The 26,712-nt window shown below is 39.3% G+C and overlaps 1 protein-coding gene across 9 annotated transcripts in view; it reads right to left on the reverse strand.

Annotated features, from left to right (window-relative positions):
• Positions 1-128: 128 nt before the first annotated feature.
• PALLD (palladin, cytoskeletal associated protein) overlaps positions 129-26,712 on the reverse strand; it is a 194,994-nt gene continuing 168,410 nt past the window's right edge. For 7 of the 9 annotated variants that reach the window (XM_071807712.1, XM_071807713.1, XM_071807714.1 and 4 more), the window contains 11 exons: positions 25,148-25,283; positions 22,705-22,806; positions 22,070-22,120; positions 20,317-20,538; positions 15,196-15,345; positions 11,698-11,792; positions 6,324-6,456; positions 5,153-5,360; positions 4,279-4,444; positions 3,321-3,454; positions 129-2,347 (listed from right to left, as the gene is read on the reverse strand). In XM_071807712.1, the coding sequence (XP_071663813.1) occupies positions 2,175-2,347; positions 3,321-3,454; positions 4,279-4,444; positions 5,153-5,360; positions 6,324-6,456; positions 11,698-11,792; positions 15,196-15,345; positions 20,317-20,538; positions 22,070-22,120; positions 22,705-22,806; positions 25,148-25,283 (1,570 nt within the window). In that variant the 3' untranslated portion in view covers positions 129-2,174. The remainder of the gene's footprint in view (positions 2,348-3,320; positions 3,455-4,278; positions 4,445-5,152; positions 5,361-6,323; positions 6,457-11,697; positions 11,793-15,195; positions 15,346-20,316; positions 20,539-22,069; positions 22,121-22,704; positions 22,807-25,147; positions 25,284-26,712) is intronic. The other 2 variants (XM_071807715.1, XM_065836814.2) reach the window with 1 other exon arrangement.

Genomic DNA, 26,712 nt, shown 5'->3' on the forward strand with positions numbered 1-26,712 from the left:
AATTCTACTCATTTTTACATACTGCATCTAGCCCTCATTTCATCTGTATTCATAACATTCAAAATGTCTAAATCTTACATTTGCATGCTTCTACTGAAACAGTTAATAGTCTTTACCAGAAGGAAAACTTTCTATTTGTGTGATATTTATTGATGTTAAACCCACATGATATCAGCACAGCAATCCAAAGTAATGATAATACATTTTTTTATAAATACAAATAAAAGGTGGCAAAATAATGCTACTGAAGCTAAACAAAAAAAGTAAATTAGCATGTCACAGTCAAGAAAAATTTGGCAAATGATATGACATACTTTTGTCTAGAATAGAATGGGATTATTCCCAGATGGCAGTCTATGATGTTAATGTAGATTAACAATCCCCATACTGGTCATATCCTGCATCAGAATAGTACTACCTTATGTGCTAAAGTTTATTAGTCACTAAAAAAACCAAAACAAACTTTGTGTACTTACAAAGCAATACACATATAGCAGTAATGCAATATATGGTGTACACAATTACAAAATTAAAAAAAAAAAACAAACCCTAAGTACAGGACTTCTGAATAACTGAACAGAGATAAAAGATTTCAACACTTTTATTATAAATAATGAAAGATACCATATATGTGCTTCATATAAGGAATACAGTGTTTTTCTTTTCATAGCAAAGTATCGTAGCTCGTACCATCAAATGCTCATTTTTCTTGTCAGGCCTAGTAATTCTTCCATCCATCCATCCATCCATCCATCCCTCCCTCCCTCTCTCCCTTGCCTCCATCTGAAATTCAGTTGGTTCTAATTTAAAACTACCCAGTCAGAGCTGACTTAGGTGGGGCTCCAGTTGGATGTGGATTTGCCTGGCATTCTGAAATTACCCTTCAGGCTTTTGATCTGCATCGCACAGACTCAAACCATTAAAAGAGCTGTCATTTGCCTACAGTCGACAGAAGAAAAAAATAAAATCTACCAGACACATATGCTATGTTAAGAAGAAGAAAAAAAAAGCGCAAATTGAATGTTGTTTTTGTTCATCTTCGTTTTCTACTTCCTCAGATCTGCAAGCTTGTCACCTGTGGTGTATACTTGTCATTTAAATTCGTATTGCAGTCCCAACCTATTTTTCACTTACTGTACATTTCTAATCCTCATACACATTACACAAGCTTTAAACAGACGAATGTCCCATACATACGCTTTCTAGTTTTCAGCTCACCTTAGAATTTCAGGTTCTTGAATGGCAGTATCATGAGGTTACAGACTGTCTTCAGGAAATCCACAGAGAGTTTCAACCTCTTGCCCTGTCCCCCTCCCAGCCCTCACAGGAACTTCCTGCAGTGGTTCGTACTGTCGGCGATTTTTTTCCCCGTCTGGTTACCCATATTTATAGTCTGGAGTAGACTGTTACTGCATGTCAGCTCTTTTTTGTCATTATCTTGAAGAGGTTAAGTTACTTATCCTTAAACTGTCTTTGCTGTATGGTTTTAAGTAAGCCTCCTCCTACATGGCAAAAAGGAAAATACAAAAGAATTTGAAATTACGGTGTTAATGTCATATTATGGAAATGTCCATACCAACAACATTTAAGGCAAGATATTTTTTTCCATTGCAGAATAGAAAGCAGTTGGCAGAGATACAGCACTTGCTTACATTTCTCTTCCTTGTCCCTTCCTGTTTTATTCTTACAATATTGCACTTGTTCATTGTAGCTATCAGAATGCATTGCCATTTCAGAACTATAGATAACCATACATTCTAATTTTCTTTGTGATCTAATGGTCTCAAACAAAACATCTTGCACCATTAAAATTGTATAGCATCTACTTCCTGCTTATGAAGGCACGTAGTGATAAATAGTGTTCTCTTCTGAAAAAATCTGTCTGATGTATTTTGGCCTTTATGAAAAGGGTCATTTGTAAGAGCTGAAGCAACTTAGGTATAAGGAACTGGTGAATGTGATTTGTTGTGCAATGTGTACATTTCTATTAATAATCTATCTATTATCCTAATTTGGTATAATGAATAAGCAATATATGGTTATTGTGTTTGTTTTTATCTTTTGTACTTGAAGGTGTCTGCCTTTGCATAAAGTGACATAGGAGTATCATTGGTCAAGGCAATGGCTTTCAGTGTTTCTGCTTTGAAAGAAAATCATGGCAGCGGCAGTTGGATCTACAGATCATCGCTCTCTACCAAGCCAGATTGCATTGTCAGGTGGACGGGGTTTGCTTCAGGCTGGAAAGCTGCTTTGATATCTAGTCCTTGGTCACACAGTGCAGCGTATCGACTGGTTGAGGGCCGCACCTTCTTTGGCTTGGTTGTCTGAGCTGGCTGTTGCCACTGAGCTGTAGGTGAAAAAGGAAAGAAAAAATGTTTGTTAGCTGTCTTGGGCGGTACAACCAAGTGTACCAGATGTGCAATCAACCCTTTGTAAAGGCGATACTAATTTCTAAGCAGCAGAAAACCATTTTATCAAAGGTAAGTTTGTTTAATTTCTTGGTGGTGTGTTTTTTTATTGTCAGCATCTAGTTTCACCTTCAAGCTTAGGTACAAACAATAGTGTCTGTGTTTGTTCCTTTGCCTTTTTGGCGTTGCTTTCTACCCTTTCTTGTGTCACTGAGAGGGGTAACAGCAAGGGGTTTGTTTCCGTGCACTAATATGACAGTGAGAGGCCTGTTCAGGGGTTATTTGTTGTATATGAAAGGAAATCACCAGGCTGGCTTTGCCATGTATGCTCAAGAATGCTGGGCTAAGTCTTTAATTCCCAAGTCCCACTATCACCACCACCCCAGAAACCACCCTGTATAATTCCAATCTCCCCATCACACACCTTAATTCTTGTCATTGAGATTTTGGTTTAAGAAAACATTCACTATGTAAGGGGCTGCTTTGAAACAAACTGAGTAAATAAGCAGAAAGCCATAAAAACATCTACTATGCTTCTTGTAGCTGTCAGAGGTGTATTACAGACTGATGTACAAAAGAATACAAAAGGTTAGGAAAGTGCTAGCAGAGTAAGAGTAATAATGATCCACAAAAATAACGTAATCATGCCATTATCTGCTGTTAATTAGCTATATTTAATATACTAAGCAAAAACAGAGAGCATGCACGCTTGTTTTGCTTTAGGTATCTGAAAGATGGTGAAATGTACTTTGACAGAGCATTTGTTGTCTTGATGTGGATCGTTATTATTGAGGAGAAACTATAAACAAAAGAAAGAGAGACCAGTGTAAACCATTCTGTCAATAAACTGAAACTCAGAGAACTGTTGGTTTTGAGAGGATTAATGTGACCACGAAAATTGAAGTCACTTACTATAAACATCCAACCTGGCTGTGCAAGACACAATCCCAGCGTCATTCTTAGCTGAAACAGTATACCAGCCAGCATCCTCCTTAGTGGCACCCTGAATAAGCAGGCAAATGTAGCCATAATTATCCTGGTGCATGCTGCACAAAAGAAAAGTAGAAAATTAGTGTTTAAATTGCAAAACAGTGTAAACTATTTTAAAATGTCATTATAAACAGACCAAATCCTAGTTACAGATTCATTAGACTCCGTTTTTAATTAATGTGGAACTTCCTCTGAAATTAACAAGAGGAAAATGTGTTTGACAATTTATTGGTTTATCATCCTGTATTGAAAACCAAGAAGCAAAAATGCATAAAGCAACCTGCTTCACAATTTCAGATGAAGACATCTGAAAATCTGATGTGAGTAGCAGAGATGCCAGAACTTACCCAGACGTTTTGGGGAAGGGATAAAAAACCGTGAGGAACAAAGTACTGAAATACTCTTAGTTATTTAAAAGGACAGAAATAATTTGTGTTGTAACAGTAACAAGTTCCTTTTCTTGCAATATATCATGAGTTTGCTTTTAAGCATTCGTACAAAGTGTTATCAAATATCAAGGAAAGGTTTATAGATCTTAGAATATAAAATAAATTGGATTCTTAGAATATAAAATAAATTGAATCTATCCATCAAGGTTTCTGCTGAGAAGCAGAAGAGAAAAACTACTTCGCCACATGCTTGAAGTGCAAAGATAGTTAAGTCTAAGGCTGGGAAACAGAGGTAGCATTTTAATGCTGGCTCTGCCACCAGGCTGGCTGCAAGTTTGAGTAAATGTCATAAATTATTGCAATAACTAGTTAATATTTAGGAGCTGGTGTTCACACAAAACATTCTTAAAACCTTCTAGGTTTTTACTTGTGTTACAGGATAAATCATCATTGAAGTTATACAGGTGGAGATTATTCCCAGTCAGTCTAACCTCACTCGGTCAGTGTTGTATGTGAGTGACTCGTTCTCTTTCTTCCAGAATATCTGAGGAGATGGCTCCCCTGAGATTCGACACTCCAGTCGCACTGGGAATCCCTCAGTCACGCCCGTGTTTTGTAGCTTCTCTATGAACACAGGTGCCTTCTGTATTTCCTTAGCTGTGAAAATAAAGATGGCACTCATGTTGACACTAGTCTGTGAAGATGTAGCCTTTCTTTCAGCAACAGGCTAAAAACTGATAACGAAAAATATAAATGCTGGGAAACTTGAGTGTTGTCTTCATTAATCACAAAGTCCAACCCTGGTTTATCTGAAGAAAACAGTCACGTCAGTATTTTAATAGGGAAAAAATGAGCCCTACACAGAGCTGAATGGTTTCTCCCCTTCCCCTAAAGAATTGAAGTATGCAACATGAAGACTTGACAAACTGGCTGCAGAATGTTTGCCAAACAGTGCTCCTTCATGTCCCATACAAGGAAGGGCATTTAATTACAGAAGGAACTGCTCTACCAGCAGGTTGGAACAGCATTAGCCTAATATGCTGTGAGACAGACATATCACACCATGCTGGCTGCCCACGGGTAGATGCGGGTCTGCACAAATTACCATTTACAACCCCATTCAAGTAAAAAGTCTGGTTTGTGGCCTCAACTGTGGCAACATCTGTCTTCCTGTAACTGTGTGCACAGAGGTTACTTGCCAGGCAACTTATTCCACAACATAATGTAAAACTATAGTTCTGTAACTACCAGGTTTCCTTTTCTTGTCCCGTACCCCTCAACCACGTCATTTGGTAGCACTTACATTTTCCTTTTTCAAGTTACCCTTGCAGTGCTCAGTGGGGAAGCGTAGCATGAAGATGTTACCTGCAACAATGAGCTCCAGGCTGAAGGTGTTTTCACCAGCTCGATTGCTGGCAACGCATGTGTAGATTCCAGCATCTCTGGCTGTCACTGGTTCTATGATCAAGGAGTGCACCCCGTTCTCACGTACCAACATTTTGTGAGAACTGTCAGGACGAATTGGTCTTCCATTAAGTTGCCAGCTCAAATCTGGAGTGGGTAATCCACTAACCTTAAGTGTAAACAGAATAATGGGAAATGGTCTTAGACATACAAAACACTGGAGGAGTCCTGACTTGTTACTGCAGAGAAGATTGGTTTTGTTTGCTGCTGCAGGTGTATCATAAGATTTAAAGATCTAATTCTGCCTTGAATTACACATTGACTCAGGTGTATACATTTACTTACTTTCTAGCCAACTCCCTGAATTCCATGATGTCTTACGGGTGTGACTGAAGGAAGATCAGCCTTTAGATATGCTACAAGTTAGATGTAGTAATACATTGCCAAACAAAAAGCAAGATGACACCTTTTGTCTTTTTTTTTAATTGTTTGCTCTTCACATGGAATGAGAAGATACTCCTTTTTAGATTAACTTCTTGTAGAAAACTTGCAGACAAAAAGATGTTACCTGACTAATTATTGAACTTTTGAGTTCCACTCTGCTTAGGTGTAACCTAGTGAGAGCACCGCCTGCACTGGTTAATGCCTGGGCTGTGTGAACAAGTCTTGTACTTTTGAAAGCCCTGCTGTGGGTACTGCTGGAAAACAAACAGCTTCTCCCAAATATGTCAGCATAAAGGAAACAGAACTCATCCCAGCCTTAATTTATTCTGTCAGGCAAAATCATAAATCAGGATTATAATGTTTGAAACTTCAATAGAGTATCGAAACTCAAGTGGTAAAAGGACTTGAAAGGGAGAAGCACACTGGCTGTATAGCTTCCCTCCACACCCCAGCAAAGCTGAATTCTAAAAATCAGCATACTGTGGACTGTAAGGTTTGCCTGAAGCACCTTCACTGGAGGCGGGGGCAAACTGGTTGTCAGCTTCCTTATAAGCAGCGAGGTTAATTAAGCTGTTGACAGTTGCTGAAACTGCCAATAGGTAAAACAGCCTTAAAAATAAACAAATTGGGTTTTTTGAGGCAGCTCATGTTATGGAAAGGTGGCTGTCGTCCCTGGCATTATACTTGCCTTGCAGTCCATTCTGCACAGTTTTCCTTCTTGAACAGTCATGTCTCCAGGAGCCTGCAGAAAATGAGGCCGGAAGAATCGTTCCTGAATTGGTTCATTTTCATCACCACTGTCCCTTGATCGAGATCGTGGTCTTAAAATAACATGAAATAAAGGTAAATTATTTTTTGTTCTCTGCTAAATCAGAAGAACCAAAATCACTTATAAGAGTGCTTTGAATTTTAAATCACTTCTTGCACCTATACCGTTATCACTCCACATTTACACACGTACACTGGTAGCACTTGGCTCAGATGACACTGTGCTTATCAATAACTTTCATTTAATTCACGTCTTGTGGCAAAATTTGATCTAGAAAACAATGTTGCTACAGAAAATTGCTTGTAATAATAATTTGTTCATACCTGATAGTGTTTTTTTAGAGTTAGTCTTTACATCACTGAAGTACAAAGAAAAATGTCAGTAGGCCTTAGCAGACAGATTCAGTTCCTCATTTCTAGTGTCCTGTGTATTTAATCCCTTCACTGCTGCTGCTGACACCAGAAGGCAAAAGTACTGTTCGTTAATTATGCTCACCTTTCGGAAAACAACAGCAACTAAAAATCTCACTCCTCTCTGTTGAAAGGAGACTCTTCACATCACACTTATTTTTTGTCTGCTCTTGTTCTGCACTACTGAAGACCTCACAGAAAATTGTGTAGATTGAAGTGCTGTGGATATTTATTCCTTATTTAACAGGTTTTTTTTGCTTGAGATATTCTTGAACATTTTCAAAGCCACCAAATTGTGGTGTCCAAACAATAAGAATTTAATTTGTGAGCAATAGGAAGAAAAACTTTGGTTGTTAAATTGTTCTTCATAAAGGTACTTTAAAAGGTTTAATAAAAAATAAAAAGAAGGAAAAATATCTCCTGTTCCCAGAAACAGTACCAATCACCTTAAGCTTGCATATCAATCCACTTTCAGCATTGGCTATTCTTGCCTGTTAATTTACTCTATTGAAACTTTTCCTAATTGCTTCCTTGTTTAAATGTTGTTTTTTGTTTGTTTGCTTGTTTGTCTGTTTGTTTTTGTGTGTGTGTTCCTTCCCCTCCCCCCTCCCCAATTGAAATTAGAATTATTGCATTTGCGTGATTTAGGAATCAAAGCAACTTGTAATTGAAACAAAATTTTAGATCACTTTTTGTCCTTGCCTGATCAGTTCCAGTGGATTCCATTCTAGAGCCAACTACTGCCCACACTGGCACCCTGCTGCACGGTAGAGCTGTTCAAATATCCTCAGGGAGAGCTTTTATCAACAGGACTTTACAGTGAAATTCTCTCCTGAATTCCATTTTCTGTTAACTTTCTCCAGTGTTTCTGGTTCAGCCATTGGCTGCAGTATATACATGCTTCAGTATATGTGGCTATACTGTGTTTTCTACTGCCCATGGGCATTTCTTTAGGTTAAAATAATTGATCACACAAAAAAGCTTAAGGCCCTCAGCAGTTGGAGGTGAACATCAAGATGCTGTACTACTGTATGGAAGAGAAACACTCCAGCTGCACACTCCGTTTCACTGAGGTTAAATTTGAGTTGCTTGAAAATTTGCTTCCTTTTGTCCTTCTCTGTTGTTGCCCTTCTCTCTATTATTGCTCTGTTTGAATTCTGACCAGTCATCACCTTATCTGTCATAATTAGATACATTTTTACTTTTTAATGATCCTTACAGGTTTCCTGCAGCTGTAACTAAAGGCAGATGTGGAGGGGGAAAATCCAGCCCCTACTACTATTAAAGCAGGAGCAGATACTGAACAAGGGAACACAGACTGGACTTCTTCACGTACACTGAAAGCTCTTTAAGTCCCTAAATCCAGGACTTAAGCCCCTAATATTTTTTGCCACTTAAACACACCTAAAGCTCCTGCATTAGAGCTCCAAAGCAAGACTGTGCTTCATTGGCGAGTTCCTGGCCAGTTTTGATGACTTAGATGCCTCATGTGCATGTAGCAGGGACAGAAGATGGATGGCAACAGAGAAAAACTCTCATCCTATCTTTTTAAATTAGTTCTGCAGCCTGACCCAGGCCCAGGAAGGATGGTATCTAGTTAATTGAGAGCTACGCAGTGCAAGCAAACAATGCAGCATCTGCCTCTGTAATATTTACATGCATCCTGCTTCCATACTGTTGATACAATGCCAATGAAGTGCAAGTATGATTCTAGGTAAGTGCTGCTCAATTCCTTGCAAGGCTGAGCCGAAAGGTGAAGTTGCACCGCTGAAGTGTGGCAGCCCTTCTGAGAGCCACCGTCTCACAGCTGCAGCTGCATGAAAAGGCAGCACTGGTCAAAACTGGGTGAAAAAAATAGCAAAAGATAACACCAAATGAAATGGAAACCAAAAGGTTAAGAATTTCTAGAGTTTGTGACCAAAGATGTTTTGTTTTGTTTTTCTGATACTATGTTCTTGAATCGTAGAAACTTAAGTTTGCAAATTGCAGATTTGAAAGGATGCTGTTTAGTCTAGAGCTGGAAATAAAGAATGCATTTCTTTTTACCTCTTTGTAAATGTACCTCTAGAATTGCAGACCACTTTTCAAGCCTTTACCTTGAAAGGTGAAACTGGGGTTATTTTAATTCTAAACTTGTTTCGTGGTTTTTAAGAAATAATGTAATGCGTAGAGCCAGGTACTTCAGAGGTGTAGGAGTGACAAATCGCAATAGACTGGAATACCCTGGGATTAGCTGTGGGTTCTTTAGAGCTGTGATGTGGGTGTCAAATTGCAAAGGTGAGTTTCAGCAATACTGACATCATGTACTAGATGTGTCCAGGGAGACTCCACGGGTCAGCGTGGGCAATGCACTAGGAACTTCAGCGAGCAAGAAGCTGGGGAAGAATTTGTGACCAACCATATGATAACAATCACTAATTTGGGATAAAGTAGATTAAGTTCAAATTATTCCTCTAAATGAGCACAAGGGCAACAGGAATATTTATTTTTAAAATCTCACTTAAATCTCATGCATTTCAAGATGATTTATTTGGGGCTGTGGCTGCTGCGCACCATCAGACAGCTCAGGGGCTACAGTGTTGAGCACCATGTCTGGAGCAACCAAGCCCAAGCTTTGTACACGTCAGACAATTCAAAAATTCCACCCTCCCCAAAATAACACTAAGAAGGTAACATTTGCAAGCTAAGCACAGTGCAGAAAAATGGCTGTGATGTAGCAAAGATGACAAAAACCAGAGGTCTGCCAGAACACATTGTGTGAGAGATTAAAAATACTTCAGGAAAAAGCCTGTCAACAGTGTAACAAGTCATAAAGTTCATTAAGCTAATAATTACACTTGTTAAAAAAAAAAGGGGGGGGGGTGTTAAAAAGGTTTTGTTGCTCTCAGGCAGATAAGTTTATAGAAATACTGTAATGCCACAGGACTATTACTTATCCAAAGTATATGGCAATATATGTGGTGCATATTATAGCGTATGGGGGAGCACAGTATTGTGGTGTGTTACGTTAGAAAAGCCGATGGTGGGAGTCTGTCTGTCTGAGGTCAGTTTTATGTGCTCCCATCTCATCAGTCTCGGGGAGAACTGGATGGTGGGAGCAGTGGGAAATGTCACTGGCCAGCAACAGTGCTGTGCTGGGTGCTTGACAGAAACAGACCTTCCTTCGGTAAACATGCCAGAAGGAGCCCTTCACGTGTGGTAATTTTACAGGAAATAAGAATCCCCAACAATTGCCCTAATTTTAATTAAACTGCTATGTGGAAATCTTTGTAATTGTTACTCTGCTGGACACCCAAGCAAAACAATAGTGGCTGCCTGAGTGCTTGTCTCAAGTAGAAAATAAAACACCAGCTGTAAGCGGCCTTGGACTTCAATTGCATTTGGAGAAACTAAAAAATGAGCCTCCTCCATTACCAGCCCGGGGTTGTGCCCATTGCAGAAACACCCGCATTTCATCCTGTAGAAAGATGCAGCAGCGACAGCTGCTTGCTGCTCTCACCCACCCCTCAGCCCGTCCCCCTCCCCGTTTATGAAGGTGTTTCCCCTTTCTCTCCCTGTGTGCATGGACTAATCCAGTAGAAACCTGACTCTTCATGGCAGCTTTTCCCTACAGGGACTAACAGAGACTTTTCACTTTACCCATTATTTGCAGGTATCAAGTGTCTCATTTACTGGACAGGCTATGGCAGAGGGACACAGCTTTTTTGGTGGCAGGACATTCCCCTCCATAAGCAGCCTGAGCTTTGGGCTTAACAGGCCTAGACAGGAAGGCTGAGAGGGAGAGTTGGTGGGACACCTTGGTGAGAGATGCTGGGAAATGCTTTCAGGACTGCGGGAAGCCCAGTTTGTTCCGGGCAGGAATAAGACTGGCAAGATCTTTCAAGCAACCAGCCTCACTCCCTAATACTTTCTAGTGACCAGAGTGGGGAAGAGAACCTGTTTCACATGCAGCAGTCCTGCAGGTCAATACTACTACCACTGCTAATTGTCACAGCAATAATTTCTTTATTGCACATTAACTATGTAATTACATCTATGTATTACAATTGGGCAATATTGAGATTCTGTGGCCATTGTGACCATTGAGTAAAACATGTGCCTCATCACAGCAGAAACCAAAACTGGAGTTCTCACACTCCCTTGAAAGCATTTCTGTTTGGGTAACCAAAATGAATTTTTTTGTATTGTCTAAAGATGTCTAAGCTGTGCTAAGTAGCCTCATAAATGCTTTGGGAAATGAACAAAAAAAAAAAAAAGCATTTGAAGGGAAAATTCCCTTATATGGTCCAAAAACATAAACCAAAGTTTCATATGTGAATAATTGTAAACTTACAAAAGATAAGTTTAATACTTTATTTCTGACTCATAATTCCTTATAAGAATCTGAACTGAAATCACTGAAATACTAAAATATTTATAATGTAAATCTAATAAAATTCTTTGGCATGTAGTTATTTCTTTAAATTAATAATTATTAAAAGCTGCAGAAAGTACAGTTTCCTGGTAGAATCCTAGTCAGGTGAGAGGTTTTAAAAAACAAAGTGACAAAGTCCTTCCCAACAGCTGACAGTGGAATTTGAGATGAATAATTAGTGACCATCACAAAGAAACGAGGAGGAGACAGGCAAAATTAAAGACACTTCAAACTAATGTAATTGCAGAGGCTGCCTATACTTCTAAGTATGCAAACTTGGCAGAAAGTTTTAGACAGCAGAGGTCACATTTCTGTCTGAATCCTATCCTTTATACTTACCTTCTTCACATTATTTATCTTACCACAATAATTTTGCAAAATATGTATTATTAAAAGAAAAACAAACAAATAAGCCCCCCCCCCCCGCCCCTTCCCCAATTATAAACCAAAACCAAAAGGCATCAAGTACCTTCTTATATGAGGCTGACCAGAAGGTGACCAAGGACTGCGGCCTCTCTGATTTACAGCTTGAACCATCAGCCGGCCCGTGCAACTTACTCTACCCTGTTATGGTGAAGGAGAGGAGGAACATACATTACCAGACATTAAAGCATGTAACAGTAATAAACTTTCAACCTCATCTCTTCTTTTTTGCCCACCTGTTAAAGAGTCTGTAATACAACCTCCTCTTTCACAAAGCCATTGAAAATCATTTGTCGAGATACCGTCTGACTGTTGGCTTCCAACCTAACCCAGAACCGCTGTAATAATTGTGGCTATAACACAGTCACAGTTAGAATGTTCCACCTGGAACATCCACATCAACTTTGCATGAACTTCGGGTCTAAGCTGTGAGCTCCACGCTCAAGTCTGTGGTCGTATAAGTGGCAAATATTTTTGTCGCTGTAATCTGGGGTTTGCAAATACCTGTTCATTGACAACTGGCCAAAGCCCATGGAAAATCAGTTTCACTGGGGTCACAAGCAGCCTTCGAATGGCCGTGACTTTTGCGTTACTGCTGGACTGTTAGAAATGAAGTCCCTATATCCTGCTTTTATTCCCATGACCCATTTAGTTCTCAAGAAAAATACTGTGTTAAAATAAGTCATTGTGCATGACCTGCAGCAATTTCTTAAGCAAAAGATTTGTGTGTGTGTGTTGCAAGACCATTGAAGACATCTGGAATGAATACATTTTTATTTTAGGCACAAGTGCATATTAATATTTTTCTGGCAGGTGATGAATTAACACAGTTTGGGCTAACTCCAGTGCATCTCATTACATAAAGGCATCACAAATGGCAACACAAAGGACAGTAAAGAATTTGGATAGGGAAGAATAATCAGGAAGCCAAAGATTTGGAAAAGTCACGGGATGAATGGGATGGAAGCGATGAGTGGGAAGTAATTCATGAGGAGGTGGCCTAGAAAATAAGGGAAATCCAGCCAGAGTCCGGGGTGCACAGTGCAAAGATGTGGAGAGACTGGAAAATAAGGGCTTGACTTGAACCCATACAGCTTATGGAAAGAGATCAGTTAAGGGGCATAACTTTTAAGTAAAGGCCTACAACAGGCACGGGGTTGTGCTTTTCTAGGCCCAGGGTCAGTTTGCTCTAGATTAAATTAAATGGCAAATTTTATGGCAAACTCCAGAGGTGCGTTAGGACCTGGATTCCAGAACGCTGCACTTCACACCACAGGCAATGGTTCCTGCTGTATTAGCTACCACGGATGACAGTCACGGCTGTCAACACGTCACTTTACATACGTAAGTCCTGTTGTATTATATTAATCCAGATCACGAGATGGCGTGAACTGGCAGAGCTTTAATGAACTGAATCCTTTTGCTTTAATAAAAATTAACTTTTATCAGCCTTTTTGCTTTGTGGTTTGGTGGTTCCAATAGCAATGACCAAAACACAGCAACAGCTGAGCAAATATCTATCACTCCATCAGAATCCCGATACAGGCTCCCTTATATTTACGTGTTTCACTTTGCTTGAGGAAAGGTTGCCAAATTCGCCTAAGTTTGTGATAGCTTTGAGATGTAGACAACTTTCCATTAGAATTGAGGAGGCTATGCCAAAATTATTTCTACTCGTTATGACTTAAAAGAATTGGAATCCAGATCTTTTGAACGTGAAAGGCCAGTACATTAATTCACAGCCCTTCTTTGCCTCCATTATACTGCTAAATGCATAGTAAAAGCAATCAAATAGTGGAAGAGATAAGTATGTTTGCTTGGGAAATCCCCTGTGAAGAAAGAACAGAATGGGCTTGGTGAAGCAGACAGATGGTTTGTTTAGGGGAGCTAGAGGAGGATGCCTCTGGTTTTTCTCCAAAGAGAGAAAAGAGCACAGACACAGAATTTTTTTATTTAACAAAATGGCTTTTTCAATCCCCAAACTAGGAACAATACAAAATGGTCTCATTTTAGTACATCTAAAAGTCCACAAATGAGTGTCATCAATGACCAGAGCTGATAACCTAGTTCCCTGTTGTGTCGTCAAACGAGCCTTACCCAGACTAACAAATACTAAAAGGAAGGCCTTAAATATCCTCATATGAGCTATTCAGAGTGTACAAACACAAAGGCAGTTTATTCACCAAGGTCTCTACAATTTTGGATCATGCAGTAACACTACACAGGGAAACTCTGTAGGTGCACTAACACGACACTTAGAGGAAGATGAGCAGGATTCGCTTCCTACCTTGAACATGGATGTATTTATTTATCATATTTAAACCTGCTGTGAATGGTACCAAGCGTTATAACACAATGGTTGTCTATGTGTAAAAGTTCCCAGCCTGAAGAATTCCCTTGGCCTTATGCTATTTCTTTATTATTTCTTCACTTCTGTTATTTGTATGTGTAGAAAACTACCTAGATTTAAGCACTGCAATTTGTACAATCTAGCCTAAAACTTCTATTTGTGTGTTGTCTGCATGTACAGTCCCATATGTTCCCAAGCACGCTGCAATGTGAGCGGGACTGACAGTTAAAGAGCGAGGCAGAAAGGGCCGTGTCACGCTCAGTAACCAAGCAACCTCCATAACAGAGCACAACACTCCTGCGTAGATTAAACTCTGTCTCAGTGATACAGTTCGCTATTTTACAGTGTGATTCTACTTGCAGGCCAGGTCTTGGCAAGATATTTGTTGCTACAGGAGAAAATAATTTGTTACATCCCTTAAGTTATGTTACTGCCTCGGTTTCTCATGTGCAAATCTTTCCCCTCAATTTGCTGTGCTGTGCTGTAGGGAGAGTGGATTGAAAGTTACTTCGATAGGATGCGTGTGCTGTAAGTTCAGCTGTGTCCAATGCACTGCTGGGTTTCTGTTGTGCACCTCAGCTCTTGTACTGGGTCTGCAAAGAGCAAGTAATATTGCAAAACCAGTAATGCTCTGTGTTTCAGAAAACCAGTGTTTAAGACCCTGGGATCAACACAGGAGACTTCTCCCCTACACAATAAGCTCTAGAATTTTTTGCCTTACAGAATTGCCATCACTGCCTAATGCAGACATGTTAAGGTGTGATATACTCCCACTCATTTAGAAAAGTTGGCCTCAATCAATGACTAGTGTCAACAGAAAAAAAATTAAGTTGCTGGATTTGGTTACTTCTGCTGGTAAACTGGATTCAGACCCCCCCCTTTCCAGTGTGTGTGCTCTCCATGCTCAGGATACTGAGATGTTATCAGCTGAAACAAATGGTTGAACACTGATTAAAACCCAACACCCCTCCCCTCTGAAACCTCAAACCGTAGGAAAAAACCTGCTGTTGAGTTGCTAATCTCTTGGAGATAGAAAGGTCCCACCCTACTGATGCAAGATGAAAACACAAATCTAACTTACATACTCTATGGTGACTTCATCATTTAATTAAATCATGCATACGTAAAATGAGATAGTTTTCTGAAGATTTATGTCCAGAAGCATGTTTGCTCTGGAGCCAAACCTTCATTTACCTGTGGGTTAGCAGCCATAATAGTGTAATTCCCATCATCATCCAGGGTGGAGGCTGCAGTATGCAGTGAGCAAGTTCCATCAGGTTCTCTTTGAATTCGGTAGTGATCACTTCGTTTGGAAATCTGCTTCCCATCTTTAAACCAATAAATCTGTCGGAAAAAAACAAGGCATGGCTGATAAGAGGCGGGTGCTCATTGTCATCATTTCTCAATTACCAGCATTAACGAATCTTAGCTGCTGAAAACCTCTCTGGAGAGCACAAAAAAGGAAACCAGTTTGATCATCTAGTAAAAGTGCAGAACCACACTCGGTGAAGCACTTTCACTTAAAGACAAGTTACAGGTTAGCAATCACTCAAAGGGAAAGACGGTGGCAAGAACATCTACCGAAGAAAATCACAGGGGCATTAGGGCTGTACCCATCACAAGGACAGAACCGCAGATGAACATTTTGAGAACTGAAAATAGATGTTACTATAAAGAAAAGTTCTGTTCCAGAGAAGATGACTAATTTAAATTTTTTATATCACTTAAATCTGAAGAAGTTGCAGAAAGGACTTAAGGATGCTATTGCTCTCTTTACAGAAAATAAAAACACACAACAAGGTGATTATAGGAGTAGCTAATTCAATGGTGAATGAAACAGAAGTAATGATCTCACTGTTGAAACACCAGTTTTGTCTCACATCCATTGTGCTGACTGGACCAAAAAGCCAGAAGGGGATTCAGCTGCTGGCGCTGGCAAGGAGCAGGTCCGTGTGCTCAGCATAATCGCATGACTGAATCCAGCAGTGTCACCCAGACGTGACAGACAGCTGCAGAAGGACAGCTTCACCAAGCCACGGGAAATACTTCAAAACAAGTCAGCACGTAGGTATGTAGCCTTGGATAATTGCACGCCAACACCAGTACAGTTCCAAGCTGCACAGAACAGTTACATGATCTATCAAACAGAGGTCTTTTCCATTACTTTTGATACATAATTTTATTCTCTGGCTGACCTAAGATCTGCTTTCGGTGAGCCAAGAAAATGATGTATGCAGAATAATATCTTATAATAATCCATAAATTACACAAAAAAGTATGTGCTTTTAATGCCTCAAACTTGAGGAAAAAAAAAACCCAAATATTTTGACCTAGCCTTGTTTTTTTTTTTTTGCTATATTTTAAAAATAGCATAAAGCCCCAAAGTGAAATCTGCTGGAATCAAAAGAAAACTGTAATGTAAGCATGGAAACACACACAGGAATATGTGAACAATTTTATTCTAGGAAGGCTGTAGTCAGCTCCCCAAACCCAGATTTAAGTAGAACATGATTTACTTGTCATTTCTGAAGCGTGTATTACTTCACAACCTCAGCGCTGGTCAGTGTTCCTTAAATCACTCATGCAGAAATCTGCAGAGTTTTTCTGAGGTTAAGCTGTACAAAGTACAACAACTGTCTGTGTCCTGGTCATGTGACTGCTGCGACTATTTCACGTGAGGAAAACACAGATTCTCCTCATTCTAATTGTTGAGGTGGTCCTTTAGGTCTTACAGTGAGGAAAGGGTGCTGGCTTTTCAGTAAAAATGAAGCGACAAAGCAAAGCACGATTCCTGATAGAGTTTAATCTGCTAGGTTCTTCATACATGCCAACATTTCAAAGCTCTAAATTCACTCACTTGGGGGAAAAGTTAAGGATATGCTTTTAAATTTCACAAAAACATAATGGAGAATGTTTTGGAGGGAATGAGTGGAAATTTCCCTTAAAAATTAATTACCGTGTATGGTTTTTATATTAACAAGCATTATGTGCAGCTAGAAATGATTTCATTTCCTCATAGCTGGTTATACTTGTTTCCCATTTTGTCTGTCAGCAGCCTCGCAGAGACTCTGTGGTGCTAACAAAAGATTTAGTCATGTCTTCTCATCTGCTGACAGAGCACTTACTGGAGATGCAAAAGATATTTGATCACTTATATACACATGCTAATGGATGCTGGTAACAATATACCTGCAAAAAATGAGTTTTAACTTGTATGCTTTACATGTGTCATAATGTTGCTTGGAAATCTACTACATTAAGTAGTAATTATTTAATAACAATCCACGTATCAGAAACATCAGGAGACATGCCAGGAATTATTACATGGAAATACATGCAAATCCATGCAACTATCAACTGAACCAGCTATCCAAACATCATGTATGTGTTGTCCAATGCTTCCACTAAGTTTAAAAGCATTGGCATCACTGGCTTTTACTTACGAGTAGTTAATTCCTAATATTGCCTTTATCTTACATAGAGTTAATAAGTGAAACCACTACTGCTGGAGACAATGGCCCTCACAGTGAAGTATTTTCTTTCTAGGATACCTTTTAATAAATGTACCATTAAGCTACGTAAGCACCAAATCCTGCATCTGGATTGCTTTTATTTGCACCAGATTTTCAGAAACCAATGTGTAATGACTGGGAATACAATGGAATACACAGTACAAAAGGGGTTTTGATCTTGGGCAGCACAGGCATTTTTAATCACTAAGAATTATATTCAGTCATGTGAAGAACGAGCAGTACAAGCTTTACGCAACATTCAAGTCTCAACCTTTTGTATGGCATTGTCCTATTTCTGAAGGGAAATATCCCTTAAAGAAAAGTATTCCACAGTCCCTCCTGTATCACCACAGGTTCTCATTTTAATGAGAAAACAGTTTTATGTAAGACTGAAGGTTATAACAAAAGTAGACTCAGATTTTAGAAGTCGTATTTATGAAGACAGAATTTGCACATCAGTATTCAATTTACATGGCATGTTCAGGGGAAAAAATAATCAAGCCAATAACCCCGCTTAGAAAAATCCCTTGTAATGAATGCCAGATTTTAGAAACACCACAGTCCTTCCCAAAGCCATTCCTTGGCAGAGCTGCCAGAATACTTAGAAGGGAGGAGCGTCAAGTTAGTAAATTATTTCCAGCTTTTCATTTGCCAAAGTAAAGAACTGATTCAGGGGCAACACTTCCAGCTTCAACAAATGGCAGCAGAAGGTCAGCCCTCAGCCATCGAGCATTTCAAAACTGCTATCTTGGCATGGTCCGGAGGATGAGGGGAAGATTTGACATTTGCAAAGCCCAGATAACAAGTAGTCATCCAGCAGGACTGAAATTGGTTCCATCCCAAGCAACTTAACAAATCGCACAAAGCATCTGCAAGCGAATGGAATAAAGGGTCACAGTCCCAGGTGCAAGAGGCAAATCACTTCTTAATGTGCATGCTTTGACATTGCAGAAAAACAGAACATCGTATCTGAATCAGAGTGCATTCACATCAGATACTCCTGTACAACACTGTGCTTCAGGGGAACTACTAGCAGCGTGGTTTCTTGGCTGTGCAATCCCTAATGCCAAAACAAGGAGAGTAAGGGAAAGGAGACATCCTCTTTCATCTGTCTTACATCAGATTAAGATGACTGTGAAACTAAACCTTAATTGGAAACTGTGAAAATTAGGGAATGGCTACGTTGACTAAGACTGACTCATAAGAGGTGATCCAGCAATTTAGTCATAAGCCTCAGGCAAAAAGAGTCCCTCTCCAGCACACTGCATCTCTAGCACCAATGAACCCATTTGTCTTCTACCCATCTTCGGCACAACAGACTCTCCTGTACGGTTATCTCAAAAGTAATGCTGGACATCAGGGTCTGGTTTCAGTCAGACTGGGCTAATCTTCTCAGTGTGTGCCTTCAGTCTGAAGCAGGAGTGCTTTTTTGATATGACTATACTGATCAGCCCCACTTACTTTGCAGTGGTTCACGTCGTGTTGTGGTCTTGGAGCACATAATTGGATTCTTTTCAGATGAAACTAAGCCAGAAAATGTGCTCCAAGAACACATCTAATATGCTGCATCTGCATCAGTCTGTGGGACGAGATTAGAGCTAGCCTGAAGTAAAACCTCCTGAAATGCATGCAGGGATGGATTTCTCATTCCACAGATTTGCTTCTTCTGCTCTGCATTACTTGCTCATGTAGACACAGCTCTAGTTCTCTGTTGTTCTTTCTCTGCTACCTGGCGAGGACCATTTTTTCTTTTTACAGTTTGTGCAGTATTGTACACCTATATCATTGGACATTTAAAGTCAGTCATTTATATCTATCTCTGTTCAAAATACCTGTAAAACTTAGACTAGATGAGAGATTTGAATGCGGCTGCTGCTGTGAAGATCCTACCTAAGAGATACGGCGTTTTTGATCTTGCCTAAGAGGAAAAGAGCCCCTGTCCACAAGAGGTCACTGCAAGAGCTGCAAGGCCCTCACAGGAAAGAAAACGGCTTTGGCAAGAAAGATGAAGAAGCTACTGCTTCTCCCTGCTGCATAATGAGTCAAGCAATTTGCCAAGCAATTTTTGAAATGGTTAAGCACAACCTACCAAAGGAAGGCATTCTTCCAGGCTACTGACATCATACAACAGGTACATTTACATTTGCTAAAAGGAAATGCTTCCCAAACCCAACCCTCTCTCAGAAGCTCGCTCATTAAAACCTCACCAGCATGTCTCATCTTGCTGTTGGGATATATGGGAGCTTATGGTATTTTATTAGGCCTTCCTCTAACTTTCAATAAAATTTAGTCTTGTTAGGGTGTGTAGATATAAACTCTGCAACACTGAAGAATGCAGAGGCACCACACTGGCTTCTGAAGCAGAAGCGGCATGTTTTTGCGTAAGCACATTGCTGTGCCTGAGCTAATTGCCTGTGTTAACCCAAGGAGGTTGCTTTGGGGACTACTGTGCCAGCTCACAAGGGTGTTTGTAGCACCGTGCTGCACTCTGGGGTACAGATGGACCCTGCGAGTAACTCTGAAAATGCCGAAGTATTACTTCTAGGTAAAATAATTGAGGTGAAGTCTCAGGAGGGAGTACTAAGAGCCGATGCCTCACAGAAGGATTTTTTGCCTAGTATAAATATAAACAATTCCAGCAATGTCAAAAGAGATTTGACAGTTTACACCAGCTAGAAGTCCTTGTCAAGAGAGAATATCTGCTGTTCCTCTAAGATACAGCCCAGAGAGTCCAGAGGCTGACTAACGTACCAATTGCAAACTCTTCAGAGCGTTTCTAGCAATGTTGACCTTCTTTTCTTACCTTTGGCTTTGGATTTCCTGCCACTCTGCATGTAAATGTGACTGGCATTCCCTCAAAGATTTTGTAATGCTTCAGTTTTATCTCAAAATACGGTGATATACTGTTATCGAGAAGTTCATCTCCATGTTGCACCTCATCATCTGATTCTTCCACAGGAGATCTCTCCAGCCTGTATTCAATTTCACTGATCAATCTTTGCTCAAAGCTGGAGACTTTATACTCCTGTCAAACAAGAAAGGTACATATTAATGCCCAGCTTCAACACATTGCTTAGCAAGATGTGTTCCTAATGTATTGGGTTTTTTTTCTTCTACTGATCTTTGACAATCCATTAAGGTTTTACATATAAAATGAAACTGAATCTTGTTGAAGAAAAACACTATAATCTTTGTCTCCAATAACATCCCTATGGAACAACGGAGACATCTGGTATGAGGCAAAAATTGTATTTCATGTTATCTTAAGGTCTAATTTATAAGGGGAAGGAAAGTCATTGGTTGCTTTCTTTCAATTTTTTTAAAAAAGCCTATAGTAATAAAAGTATACTGAAGAAGTTCATAAAGACAAAAGAAACACACTAATATTTCCTTGAGGGCACAGGCAGATTTAGGGTAGGTTTTGTTTCCAGATGGCCAGAAGACCATATGGTTCACATCTGCTATTTGTGTAGAACTGTATCAGAGGCTGCATCAGAAGGCTAAAATGATTTTGTTTATAGTTGCCTGTAAAAATGAGGAAAAAAAAAAAAAAAGATAAAATGGCAACATTGGCAGTCCATGGTAGTTGCTTCACTTTACTCCTGTTGCCACGGTCCCCTCTGTCTGGCCAAAAGTATCACTTCTTCCTTGAAAACAAATTTTGTCATAAAAACATTCAAGATATAGAAAAAAGAGAGGAAACTTTCATCCAGTGTAAAACACTACAGCTAGTTTAAATTTGCTCTTCTGATACTGGGAGACGTTACTGTGACATACACAGTTGTTTACTTTCTTGAACTGTTCAGTCTATCTACTTTGCAGTACCAAAGTCCTGCTTTGAATCTTAGTGATAACAAAGATAATGCCAGAATGCAAGAAAGCTCAGAAGCGGGGCAGGTGGAGGGGGGGAGGGAGGCAGGAGAAAAAAGATCTATCTTTTTTTAGCCAATGCTCTCCTCAGTCAGCAGAAATTTGTGCACTCTTTCAAATGACCTTTGACCATTTATTTACAGTAGAACACATATCTCACATGTAGCCTCTTTTCACATACTCATCCTCTATCATCAACTCTCATCTGGGAATGTCACCTAGTCTTTCTGCTGACTGGTTAAAGAACTAATCATAACCTTTGATAAAGGTAAAAAATGGAAGAAAAGTGAAATACCTCTGTAAACTGCAAACATATTTTTAATTTCTTTGTTCCCTCAAAGCTTATCATAAAGGTGAATTATGAAGTACACGTGGTATATATAAAGAGCAGCTGATTTGGATGCAAGGCAGTTAGTATCAGTGTACGTTAACACAACGGCAGACAGACACTGGAACACACCGTTACTGCAGTTTAGTTGCCTGCACTCAGACTATCAGGATTATAGAACAACTTTAGCACCCTGAAGGGAGGGCAGCTCAAATCTCCCCAGTTATTAATGCTATGTGACCTCTTGTTATCAACCATGGGCAGCAGAAGGGAAAGGGCAAAGATGACAGAGGAAAAGGGAAAAAAAAAAAAAATCAATGGACCAAAAAGCAAGACAGACAAAGGTGAAAACGTTAACCTTTTGAATGTCCACAGGACTCACTACAGAAGCACCAACAGAGCGAACTTCCTGCAAGGACAGAAAAAAGATCAAGAGGCAGAAGGAAGACCAAGAGTAACCCATGACAGTTTTGCAGAGTTTTTAGCAGGAGAAAGTACTTTATGTGGTAACATAAGCAAACAAATGCTACACATTTCCAAATAGCAACTCTGGCATCTGAACAACGGAGAATGTGTACCTGGCCCTTCAAGCAGACTTTCTGTTGTGTTTTTGGTCTGCAGCCAAAATGTGCACATTACACACATAAAGAAAAGATGGTTTCAAGATAGTAGATGTATTTTTGCCTTGAGAGACTTAAAGGTCAGGACAGAATAGGATAAACGGAAGAGTTTAAAGCCGAGAGCCGACATTTGAGAACTCTCAACCTTATGGAAAAACTGAGCAATGGGCATGTGATTCTCCAGTTTACTTCACTGATATATAACATATGACTTCTGTAATCAAAACTGTCCTATCTTGTCTATCTTGTGTATATTTATTGTCTTATGTAGGACTCTTTTTTTTTTTTTTTTGTAGACAATCACAGCCTGTAAAAAAGAAAAACTGAAAGGAATTTTTTTATTCTCCTATGAAAGTGTAGAGTTCTGCGGCACCTGTATAGCAGGCTCCTCTTCTGGTTCCTGGATGTTGAAGACAGTTGCAGCACTGTCTGCTCCCAGCAATCGACGAGCCATTTTTTCCTCGTACGTTAATTTCTGAACAAAAAATAAAAAGGGGGATGAAGAGGAGGGAAAAGAAGAAAGAAAAGTGCTTATTTCTCTGTAAGAACTATGAGGCAGTTAGGACAGTAAGCAACGCTTTAAGTAAAATTAATGAAAAAGAGCAGCAATATGTTTCTAACAGAAATTTTCTACTGCAGTTTGTGATGCATTTTTTTTGCATTACAAGTGGCTCTTCTGGCTTAAGCGACCCCTGCCCTGACTTTGCCATTTGTCTCCATTCTCTTGCCAGGAACTCGGGCAGGAATGAGCAATAGGAACTGCTTAAATCAGCATATCCATTTAAAAAGTGCATGTCAAATCATCCTAGTCGTTCTGCTTGATTTTTACATTAGACCCACACAGGAGAAAACTCTGCCAAAAATGCTACTTGATTATTTTGTCAAAAATATGACAGCTTTATAGAAAAATATATTCCTTAAACTTTTTTATTTCTATTTCTTCTAACTCTTTCAGAAATTATGAAGACAGCTTATAAAAGACAATTTACACTCAGAAGGTGATGCCAGTTAAAATAAAACTCTAAGTGTACAATTCAATTATCTGATTATTTTTCCTTCTACTTTTGATAACACATTTCAGGCACTTAGACACTTTCTTACAAATCAGCATTGCAAAAAAATGCCAGTAAATGAAAGGCAAGCTCATTACATGGTGATATTGTCTCATTTAAACAGAAAAATGGAAAAAGAATGGAAATTGTAAAACATTACATCTACTTAATGCTTCCATTTTTAAAAAAGCTCATTTAAATGAATTTTTAAAAGATGTGATATTGTAGCTAAACCAGCAGGTTGAGACTCATGAGAACTAGGTACCAATGTTGGCTTGGTTACAAATGTCTAAGAAAGTCATGAACTTTTTTTCACTTTAATTTCTTCTGTGATCACTCCAAGCGCCCACAGCCATGATTACACAAACGGAATCACTGAAGACAGGAATCTACAATACAAAAGCCTCAAGGCAAATGCAAACCCAGAGTTTAACTTGGTTCAAGCTCCCACATCATCTGATCACAGGTCTTCTTTTTTTTTCCTCAGGCCATGTGGGCTTTCTCAGGACATTCCATTCATTTGTCCAGGCCAAACATCTCTCTCACTTTCCAAAATAGGCATTGACAGCCATGGTCAGCCCACCTCCCTTGAAAAAACAGAAACTTGTACACTATGAGAGTGATCCTCCTTAACTGCCAAACCCCGTGCAGTCAATGGAGAAAGGTAAGTACAGAAGCCCCAGCCACTTTGAACGTTTTCCCTACTTCCCTCCATTGACCTCATTGAGAACCAGAACCCGGCAGCTGTGAATTAGATCATCTGACTCAACAGGCTGCCTTGAACTACAACACCGTAGTCCACCCCTCTGACATGGCAGAAAACTTAGCGAACTTCGGAGCACAGTCCTGAGAAACCTGAAGCACACCACCTTTCAGTGACACAAAGGTATCCCAAGGCATTCAGATGCTTTTGAAAACATTTCATTGACAAAACAGGAGTACCAGTCTACATTTTAAAAATTACTTTCGTCTTAAAAGAGATTCCTGCTTCAAAGGCATTTAAATCAATGCCTTAATAACTGTAATCAAGTCTTAGGAGAGTTGCTTCTCATCAACTCTGAGCAGGAAGAATTTGGTATTTTATCTTTTATGTATATCTTAAAATGCACAAAAATTGATGAAGAACTTTGCAGCTGTGCATTTCCATTGCTTGATATGTCCATTTTACCTCATATCTTGACTTCTCAAGCAGGTCATTAACTCCTGATAAAGTCCGTAAGTTATTAGTATAGGTTATTTTATTCTATTGGTCAAAAAAGTCCCACAACTGCAGGATCTAATGATGTCTGATTCTAATGGATTGTTTCGCATCATGAACTGCCTTGTCCCACTCTGATGTCCACTTAACCACCTACTCTTTCCCCTCTTTGTCCAATGGCTGGGCAAAAGATAGAATGAAACTGGACTGATCAAGAGCTATGCATATGCTTACTGGCCAGCCCACCAGTGATGAACACTAAATGGTCTCTGAGGCTGAAAAAGGCCTTGAGGTACAGACTGTACAAGTTTCTTACACAAATTCATCATCTCGGAGACCTCCATTGCTTTGTTAAGTCCAAGTAAAGTTGTCCATCAGGAGAATGAATGGTAGGCCAAAATGTACACTATCATTCCTTATGCAAATGCAGCTTTGGAAATGCAATTAAAAATAATAAAAACATAAAATATTAAAATAATATATAACAATTATTTTACATGCAGCATATCTGAGAAACTACCCATGATGCCCACTCCTGTTCCCTGGGGTATTTTATGTTCTTTTACCGGTTGCCCGTTGTTCAAAAGGTCTTCCTTGAAGCGAAGTTTTCTTTCCAGATCCTGAATTACAGCATCTTTTGACCCTTGAATCTCTTCGTCTGATGCTATCCTAGCAGTTCTGCCTGTTTTCTTAGGAAATCCCCTGCAAAACAGTACAGGAAAATTCATAAGCTTTCCTGAAAACATTGATATTTAGGAATTTATCTGGAATCACTGCTATAGGGTGGAGAAAATGACATTGTGTCTTTGAAATTAAGGTCTAGCATCTTACTATGCTGCCCCTTCTAACTCACATCACTGATTGAATGGTTGGTTTAAGGACAAAGTTGAAACTATGCTATGTTTGTGTATTAGTTAAAATAGGGCTCAGGATTGTGTAGCGGTGGCTGTGAACACCATACACTCCAAGAGGAAACTGATGAGCAATGGCAATAAAGCAAAGTGAGGTGAAACATGAAAGAGAAAGCACAACTAGATAAGTGGGCATGGAAGATAAACAAGGCTCCTATGAAGTACAAGATGGATAAAGACCAGAAAGATGTAAGACAGGGCAGTTAATAATTAATTTCCTATACTATTTATTAACTAATTCCTTGTTACAGCTTTTCAATACACAACACATAACTTCATGTTTATTCTTCATATCTCTGTGAACACCTACCTGGAAGGCAACACGTAAATGTTGCTTCTGAAAGAAGAGCCATTCACAGAGTACATGTTAAACTGGCAAAAAGAAAAATCATCCCTGCAAAGCAGTTTTCAGCAGCAGGATTTCACAGGGGGATGACAACCCTTTCACAATTTGCAATCACAGGGCCAAGCTATTCCTAGTCTACAAGTTACGACTGCACTTTCGGGTTGTCTCACTCCCATTTTCTGAAATGGCACAGGAAATCTTCTGCTCCAGTCTGCGCTGATATTTAACACTTCTCAGTAATGTAATGATGGCTCTACTGCTGGAAATGCCCAGCAATGGGCCCAGCTGTTCTTACACAATTGTGAAGAAATCAACATTGCTAGTAGTATTTTAAACTTTTAGCACATCCCAGTTCTCCAGTAAAGTCACACATTATTGTTTAAAACACTGATACCAATTCAATACTAGTTTCGTTTGTTGATTTGGTTTTTTAACTTGATTGACTCAATAGGGCTCAGCCCACAACTTTTGCAAAATATAGAATCAAATCAGACAAATCGATAAATTCACAGTTAACAGGGACGGAAAAAAATATCAAACTAACACATGAGGGATAAACTTTTTTCCAATACACAAATTAATAATCTAATTACTACCACCAAAATGTTCGACAAGAATCATATGGACAGAAGAATTTTTCTTGGATATTGTTTGATACTATGTTTCTTTAACATGGTTAGAGAGAATTCACTCTTCAACAAGTTGTTTCAATGATAACTTTTAGCATTAGTTAAAATGAAACAATACCCATATGCTGTCAAAAGCGAAAAAGGAATTAAGTGAAGAGATGGAAAAGACAACAATTGGAAACATTTCTGTCTAAATTCCTAGAACATTTCATATTCTGTTACTGAAAGTAAACGTAAAATGGGAA

Source organism: Patagioenas fasciata, chromosome 4 (genome assembly GCF_037038585.1).
Source record: "Patagioenas fasciata isolate bPatFas1 chromosome 4, bPatFas1.hap1, whole genome shotgun sequence".
Classification (NCBI taxonomy): Eukaryota; Metazoa; Chordata; class Aves; order Columbiformes; family Columbidae; genus Patagioenas; species Patagioenas fasciata.